At 39.1% G+C, this 9275-nt stretch overlaps 1 protein-coding gene across 1 annotated transcript; it reads left to right on the top strand.

Moving 5' to 3' along the window:
• Positions 1-795: 795 nt before the first annotated feature.
• LOC118261814 (C-type mannose receptor 2-like) lies at positions 796-5567 on the top strand. The gene is made up of 6 exons (XM_035572780.2): positions 796-927; positions 2865-2975; positions 3255-3392; positions 3717-3905; positions 4189-4440; positions 4621-5567. The coding sequence occupies exons 1-6, from the start codon at positions 888-890 to the stop codon at positions 4818-4820; spliced, it is 930 nt and encodes a 309-aa protein (XP_035428673.2). The 5' UTR covers positions 796-887; the 3' UTR covers positions 4821-5567.
• The last annotated feature ends 3708 nt before the right edge of the window (positions 5568-9275 follow it).

Below are 9275 nucleotides of genomic sequence, written 5' to 3'. Positions count from 1 at the left end.
ATCACGGCTCACTCCGTGAGAAGGTTTTTGTCTCTGGAGTTCTATCAACCAGCATTTTGGTGATCGGTAGCGGAGAGAGCCAAGCTCTTTCCCCCTACTTTACCGACTTCGAAAAACTAAAATATTCAAAATTGTTTAAATACTATATTTTATGCTATGTGCGAAGTATTTAAAAAAAATCATTCATATTATCGCCCCTATCAAGGGCGAGTAATTAAAGACGAGTAATAAGTGGGTTTTTTTCAGTTCAAAGATTACTGACCTTTTAAAGATAAATGTTGTCACTATTGTAATCCTAATAAAATATACAAATAACTGCTGCTCTGGACTGCCTCATTGGTCGAGAGATCACAAGTGCGGCTGCCGGACAAGAGGTCTCGGGTTCGATTCCCGGGTCGGGCAAAGTTTTACTGGGCTTTTTTCGGTATTTAGAAAATTTCTCAGTAGTAGCACAGACAGAGTCTGGATTGTGCCCAGTATATGCAATAGGCTCACCCCCTATTACATGGGACTTATAATACAAATATAGTGAAAAGTGGGTGTACACTGAAAAGCGGCATTACATGTCGTAATGTACACCGCTGCCTACCCTTTCGGGGATAAAAGGCGACGTTGTATATATGTTTATTGTATATACTGATAAGTTTTTTATAACACACTATATTTTGACAGTTGAAGGTTAATAAATAATAGTTAGTAGATAACTTTAGGTCACACTGTCTCTGTTCGGTTTTCCCAATTTTGTTTTTATATATTAATTATTATATTATCGGCTTACTCACGTATTGTTTTGTTTAGATATATAATAATGATACACACCTATATAGTATATAATGAACCAATGCTAGTGATCTTGATCAGTCCATTACGTAGTGACTTGCGTTAAAATGCTGAAGTTGCAAATTATTCTCACTCTCGTGTGGGCGGGTAAGTTTTTGTTTTATTCTTATAATAAGCTTCTGCCCGCGGCTTCGTATGCCGTATCCCGTTTCTGTAGGGCTTGCGAGATCACATGTCTGTCTCGTGATACTCATTTTCAGCTAAATGGATTTAGCCATTCTTGAGTTATAATTTTATTAGTGTTTTTACTAACTGCACATTCGGCGTATTCAATTCCGTCATACTCGAGGGAACCACGCCGGCAGCATGGCAACGGAGTGTGGTGGTCCTGGTCTTTAAAAAAGGCGCCAACTGTCTGCTGAAGAACTACAGACCTATCTCACTTCTGAGCCACGTGTATGAGCTGTTTTCGAGGGTCATCACAAACCGTCTTGAACGCAGGCTTGATGACTTCCAGCCTCCCGAACAAGCCGGATTCCGAAAAGGCTTCAGTACCATAGACCACAGTCATACGCTGCGGCAGGTTATACAGAAGACCGAGGAGTGTAACTTACCACTATGCTTGGCGTTTGTGGACTATGAGAAAGCCTTCGATTCAATCGAAACCTGGGCGGTGCTGTAGTCTCTCCAGCGGTGCCACATTGACTATAGATATATCGAGGTTTTGAAGTGTTTGTATAACAGCGCCATAGCTGCGGACAACGTAAAAGGTTACCGGGGCTCCGGCTCAAAGCAGGAGAAGGAACGGGGTGGTTTTTAGTCAGTAAGAGTCTGACACTCCCTCCCGCCTCACCCAAGGCGGGAGAAGTCATTGGATGATTTTCCCCCCTCAAAAAAAAAAAAAAAAAAAACCATGCGCATCCGACTCCAGGAAGAGACTACAAGGCCAATCCAGTTGCGGAAGGGCGTGAGACAGGGAGACTGTTCACGAACGCACTGGAAGATGTTTTTAAGCTCTTGGACTGGAGCGGACGCGGCATCCACATTAATGGCGAATACATCACTCATCTCCGTTTCGCCGATGACATAGTCGTAATGGCAGAGTCGCTGGAAGATCTGAACACCATGCTCAGCGACCTCAATACCGTTTCCCAACAGGTGGGCCTTAAAATGAACATGGACAAGACGAAAATCATGTCAAATGTCCATGTTGCACCTGAACCGGTTATCGTTGGGAACGATATACTCGAAGCTGTAGACCACTACACATACCTGGGTCAGATCATCCAGCTAGGTAGGTCCAACTTCGAGAAAGAGGTCGCCCGAAGAATCCAACTCGGATGGGCAGCGTTTGGGAAGTTACATGAAGTCTTCTCGTCAAAAATCCCGCAGTGTCTGAAGACAAGGATGTACAACCAGTGTGTGTTGCCAGTGATGACATACGGTACCGAGACATGGTCCCTAACTGCTGGCCCAGCGCGCGACGGAGAGAGCTATGCCCGGAATATCTTTGCGCGACAAAATCCGAAATATGGAAATTCGCCAAAGAACAAGAGTTACAGACATAGCTTCAAAATATGCAGGCTAAAGTGGCAATGGGCAGGCCACGTCGCTTGGAGGACTGATGGCCGCTGGGCCAGGAAGGTGACTGAGTGGGGACCGCGGACCGGAAGACGCAGCGTGGGCAGACCTCCCACTAGGTGGACCGACGACATCGTCAGAGAGGCGGGGAGCCAGTGGATGCAGGTGGCGGCTTGTCGTTCTACGTGGAGGACCAAGGGGAGGCCTTTGTTCAGCAGTGGACGTCTCTCAGCTGATGATGATGATGATGACATTCGGCGTGGTGGCTGGGCTACTGCCTGGCGCGCAACGTGTATCGGATTCGATTTCTGCACCGAGCAACTTTTTGTGTGATCCACAAATTGTTGATTCGAGTCTGGGTGTCATATGTATGTGAAGTTGTCTGTTTGTAAACGTACCCACGACACAGGAGAAAATCCTAAGGTTGGGCAACGTTTTTTTTTAAATAAAAACTAAACGGACACGGCAGATATTCATATTAATGTTCCTTAATACGTCCCCAGGTTTGGCGTTGTGCAAACAGTACAAGTACAATGCTGACGTCGATGGTTGGTTGAAAGTTCACAAGGCTCCTCTAACGTGGTTGGAAGCTTTCATGAAGTGTCACTTGGAAGGTAAACACACTCCTAAACAACTTCTTATGCTCTACACCTTAAACGATCTTCTTAGTAATATTTTGCCCTGGCTACTGTTCCTAGATTATAGGATTATCCATATGGAAGTGCCGTAACAGGCGTTGCACCATGGGGCTCCGGGGTTGGTCTACTAAGAGGACCCGGTGCCTCCTTTAGCCGCACCTTAGGCCACCTTAGGCGTCTAATTTTTTCCCCAGAAAGCTAGACGTCTTTTGAAAAAAAGATCTAAATATTCACTAAGATGTGTATACACTACAGATGCAGTTTTAGCGTCACCCTCAACTGCCGAACTACGTACAGCTATGTTGAATGCGGTGGAGGAATCAGGAATCGATTTTCCTATTTACATAGGAATTAAAGAATTGTTCGTTTATGGACATTACACATCTATCGAAGGTAAGTAACGTTACGTGAGTGACAGTCTGAGCAGATTTACGTTCAAATCACACAAAAGTACACAGTACGAATAAACGAAGGGCAAATATTTTACCACGTATCAACAAAAGCGTCAACTCCTTAAATTTTATTGGTTAGGAATCCAGAAACTCTCCATCAGTAAATGTAAAAGAAAAGGAAACAAGTACATAATACATAAAAATAATGGTAATGTTGCTAACAGACCACGGGCAAATCTCATACAAAAAGGTACATTGCTATGTTTCTCATTACGTGAGCGAATCCGCCGTCACAGCTAGTAAAATAATATTTTTTAAATTGCAGGGGTTCAATTAGAAGACATGCCTGTTAAGTTTCCTTCTACCAATGGCACAAAACCTAAAGAGTGTATGAGTATGACAAGAGATAGAGCAGTCACATTTAATAGCTGCGACCAATGGTGGCCATACATTTGCTATAAGAAAAACTCTACTCAACTGAAGTACAACTTCGATTGTGGAACTTTTGACCCAGGTAATTCCATGACTAGCTCAAACCTTCAACTATGTTTGTTGAATGACTTTTGCTCTCTCTCTCTCTCTCTCTCTTTCTCTTATAATAACTTTTCCCGACTCGAGGCTTCTTGCTCAGCATTAACAGTAATAAAAACTCATACCTAACGTCATATGAATATAGCTACTTTTAAAATAAAAAATATTAGACTACATTTCATTGTATTCGTAGTTTATTGTTGGGTGTATTGGGGTGTATTTCATTGTATTCGTAGTGACAATTGACTATAATATTTTTGTCTCAGCGTACCACTACAATTCTGTGACGGGTAGCTGCTACAAGTTGCACAAGCAAGCAAGGACTTGGAAAGGAGCAAATAAGGTGTGCGTTGCCGAGGGAGGCCACCTCGTTATCATCAACGATCAAAAGGAGGCTGACGTCGTGGTGAATTTATTGAAAGAAAAATTACCACAAAAGAATGATTCTTTTGATCTACTATCCCACACTGGATTTTATAACTGGAACAGCGATTTATTAACCTTCCTTACTATTCATGGTTCGTAACAGTTACTTAATTTTGTAAGATAGATAGATGTTCATCATAAACGTTGTACAGCAAAACTTTTTAAGTTATGGCATTATCAAGTTTATGGTGGTTATATAATAATTAATCGCAAAAAATAATTATAAAAGTGTACCTCGTAGCAATCTCTCATTCTATGCTTCACGGTTTCAGGAGAGAAAATGGATACTGTTTACAATAACTGGTACAACAATAAAAATTACATCAAAGGTGTGCATGCATTTGGAGGAATCTTAGGTAGCGGTAGACTGGATATAGGAACGACCGCTCGAGAAGCTTACTTTGTTTGTGAAAAGGATCCAAACATTCAACTTTTTGACCAGCAAGAAAGAATATTAAGGAAGATTTATTGAATGTAAATGAAGATTCGATTCTGAGCCAAAATCTGATTTCTTAATTGTAAAACATTAGCAAGTTATTCAATGTATGTAAATTGTAACGTCTAAACTAGCTAAGAATATTCTAATATGGTAACAAATTTAGATTATTATATTACATTATAGTTATTACTTTTTTTTATGAAACACGCCGGTAATCGAGCAGGCGTATTACCTGATGGTAAGCAATCGCTGCCGCCCATGGACACTTGAAACACCAGAGGCGTTACAAGGGCGTTGCTTTTTGGGAGTTAGGAATTTAAAGGTTGTTGAGGAATCGGGGATTGGGAAGATTGGGAAGGGGGGAATTGAGCCTCTGGTAACCGCACTCACACAACGAAACACAACGTAAGCGTTGTTTCACGTTGGTTTTCTGTAAGACCGTGGTATCACTCCGGTCGAGCCGGCCCAACTTTATTGCGCATCAATGTAAATGGGTGGGTCTTTATTTGAAATTCATTATTTGTTACCAGTTTAACTGCGTGTTCCCGATTAAAGTTAATCCTATAATAGGAGTAACTTTAAAAGAAGCACAATGACTTGCGATTCTAGAACGGTAAAAGTACACATAATCCTTATCCATGCTAATATTATGAATATGAAACTATGTGTCTGTTTATTTGTCCGTCTTTCGCGGCAAAATAGACCCACGGATTGACATGATTTTTTTTTCATTTGAAAGAAGGTGTCGAAAAACAATAAAATATATTCAGTTAACTTAAATTCGTATTTCTTTTTATCCCTGATTCCTGAGGCATCTAATCAAAAGTAATTCGACGTTCTGTACGTTTCTTCTCATTTTAAAATAACTAAAACGCATAATTGTCGTAAAAACGAAACTTATCCTTAAAATCCCGAAATAAATCCTTTAAACCATTGGACCTAATTTGAGTAGAATTTGGTATAACGGTAGTTAGACACAAAAAAACTTACCTAGCATTATATATTTTTAAAATACTCTATTTAATCAAATGATTGGATTTGGTATAACAATGATTTGCAACCCGCAAAAGGACATACAAATTTCACAACAGATTATAACCTAGGTACTGAATCGATTCTGAGTTCATTTGTTACTACCGTTACAGCCGCCAAAAGACTAAATTCTCCCAAAAGTCATTATTCTACTCGGACGAAGTCGCGGGCGACAACTAGTAATGATAGTTGTGATAGTTTAGAATTCAAATAGATTTTTTGTTTGTCAAATGTCATTCGCATTGGAAATATCTTACGATAAATTTATTGCAAAGTTCTATTTTTACATACATAATGTATACATATCGTCACGCCTTTAATCCCCGAAGGAGTAGGCAGAGGTGCACATTATGACACGTAATGCCACTGTGTACACCCACTTTTCACAATTTATGTAATAAGTCCCATGTAATAGGTGGTGAGCCTATTGCCATATACCGGGCACATTTCCAGACTCCGTGCTACTACTGAGAAATTTTCAAAAAACCTAAAAAAGTCCAGTAATACTTCGCCCGACCCGGGAATCGAACCCGAGACCCCTTGCTCGGCAGTCGCACTTGCAACCACTAGGCCACCGAGGCAGTCTAGTTTTAATAATTGAATACTATGTATTTTTATTTAATTTTGTTTCGGCCACTATCATACGGAGATGAGTTATAGATACGTTGAGACGGCAGCGGGCTTGAAGTATTTATTGCGCACTACAAGATAACGGAAACTGCACAGAAAATATCAAGAGATAGATATTTTAATATTGAGAAGATAGTACATTACTTACAGACAAAATAGTCAAATTTTTACTACTTTTTTGGCTTAAACTTGGAAATTTGTTAGCAAATAATTAAGAATGTTTAAATAAAATTAGTAAAATAATTACATTACCTAATCTCAATGTGTCAATTGTTATTTATCTAGATTTAGAGTTACCTAGTATATTATTATAACTTCAAAAAATAGTTAAACCTCTAAAGAGAATGCCTTAAGGCATTAAATCCACCATTCACTATTATTTTGTATAAAGAAGATTAAAATAAATAAATAAATAAACCTCTATTGAGGTTACGTGAGAATATTTTCAAACATCTGTGATATAAAGAAATCGCTGTATATTTTTAGTTCACCTTTTATCTACACTCAATTTAGAGATGTCACTACACGACATTTCCATCGATTAGCAGCATCATTAAAATCCTTTTCCAGCTATGATATAAACTTGGTATTTAATGATAAGATTTAAAAAGTGGATCATCCGATAAACTAGACACTGAATGTGTAGGATCCTCAACAATGTATAAAAGACGATCGCAATACAACGTGTTGTCTCGACGCGCGATTTATTCTCATAACAAGACGCTTTCGTACAAAAATAGTCAACTTTAACACCGTTCTGTTTTGCTGTAGTAGTTTGTAGGGTGTTGTGTTGCTCAATTTAGTTTGGCTCGGTTTTTATCTAATTTAGCCAATAGTAAGACGTTATTGTCTATAATTGTACATTGTTTTACAGTGTTCATGCATGAGCCTTGGGTTTCAATAGCGATAGATGAACGAGAAAGATTTTTTTGCTTTTTAATTTTGTTAGACAAGGTACTAAAACCCAATTAACTAAGGATTCCAAGTCAAGCACTTCGCAGAAACAAGAGATATCATAAAACACATAACATAAAAACGTCATCGATTCCAACTAAATAAAAATTCAATTGCAGAAAAATATTCTTTCCCATAATAAAAATATCTTTGCTGACCAGTGCAAAAGACATTCAACTTAACTTTTAGAGGGAGAGAGTTGAAATTCGTTCAGAAATATTTAGAAAAAATACTTGGACAATACCTGTTACCATGGAAACGGCACGAACTGCGTACCAAATTGATTTTGCATTTATAGAAACTAATACGCCGTTGTAGGAAGTATCAAAATCGTTTGAGGGGGGTGTATAAAGTAACTTGGTTACCAAGTAACAATGTCGAGTGAAGTGGACAATGGAGTAAAACTGTTTGCCTCACTCTTAAGGGCTATTAGAAATGTCTACGAGTTCGGTAAGGGTGTATACTCGTACGATTTTGTCCGCGGAGCTATTGTTGCGAGGACACTGAGGTGTTTGCGCAATGTTTTACGATTGTTTGGACTGAAAGTTGGAGCTTATCTGGTTCAGATCGTCATTGGAACAGTCCAGCGTCCAAGAGAATGGAAGACAATATATTGACCGAGCAAATAATAGACGTTTCGAAGACAGATGGTGTTTTACACTGTGTTTGCTGCAAGTAGTCTAGTCTGGACTCAAAGGAGTGGAGTACACTCTCATGAAGCAATGCATTTACGTATATAATTTCTACAGAAATGTGAGAAAAGATTTTTTATGGTATAAACCGGTAAACATACAGGCGAATCACCTGATGGTAAGCAATCGCCGCCGACCATAGACACCCAGAACACCAGAGGATTTGCCGGCCTTTTAGGGATTTGTAATTTTAGGGTTGTAGGGGAATCGGGAATTGGGAAGATTGGGAAGGATCGTAACAGGGCCTCCGGTAACCTCACTGACACAAAGAAATACAACGCAAGCGTTGTTTCACGTCGGTTTTTTGTGGGGCCGCAATATCATTTCGGAAGCATGGCTCTCCCACATTCGTTAAAACCGTAATCCATCATAATTAAGTCTTCTTATATTGTCACTAAGTTACTTTTTCAATCGACTAAAAGTGATGGATTCATTATAAACGATTTTGTAGTCATCTTATTTGGTTTATGTTTTGGAGTCACCTTAATGAATGAGCGTTCTCCCCATAATCTGTTAGATGTTGCTATCAATGATTGCATTAGAGCATAAGCTGTGGATTGTTTACCGGCCTGCCATCTCCATAGCAACCGAGCCCCTCATTGACTCCAATGTCTCCAAGTAAATGGGAATCAATTAATCAATACTTGAAAACTTTGAACAGAAGGAAATACTCGTATACGCTATATGTATGTCTGACTTTTTTAACAGATCATATTATAGCTATGAAGAATATGTAAATCGTATGCGACTGCTCATCTGTTATTTCAGTTGCTTTTTTATTATGAAAACGGCGATTTGTATTTACTTGACAATTATTTTTACTTAGAAAAGTAATCTCCAAAAATAGTTTAGAAGTCAGGGCCACAAGTAATAAAAAAATATCATGCCGGCCAAATTTAGAACCTTCTCCTTTTTGGGAAGTCGGTTAATAACATAGCAGGTTTTGTAATGAAATGTATAGCACCGAATGCAAAAATATATAGCAAAGAGTCACAATAACTTGCAAAAAGTCAACAAGTCTGCATTGGTCACCCCACAGCAAGCCAACAGAAGAATGCGAAATCTCCAAACTCACTTTTAATTAGTAAAAAAGAAATCGAAGGAAAAAGTTTCGGACAAAACTCCCCCCAACGACGAACTGAATAATACGATTTTAATTGAACTTAATTAGAAAAATATC

Source organism: Spodoptera frugiperda, chromosome 20 (assembly GCF_023101765.2).
Source record: "Spodoptera frugiperda isolate SF20-4 chromosome 20, AGI-APGP_CSIRO_Sfru_2.0, whole genome shotgun sequence".
Classification (NCBI taxonomy): Eukaryota; Metazoa; Arthropoda; class Insecta; order Lepidoptera; family Noctuidae; genus Spodoptera; species Spodoptera frugiperda.
This window is presented reverse-complemented; position numbering and strand designations above follow the sequence as displayed.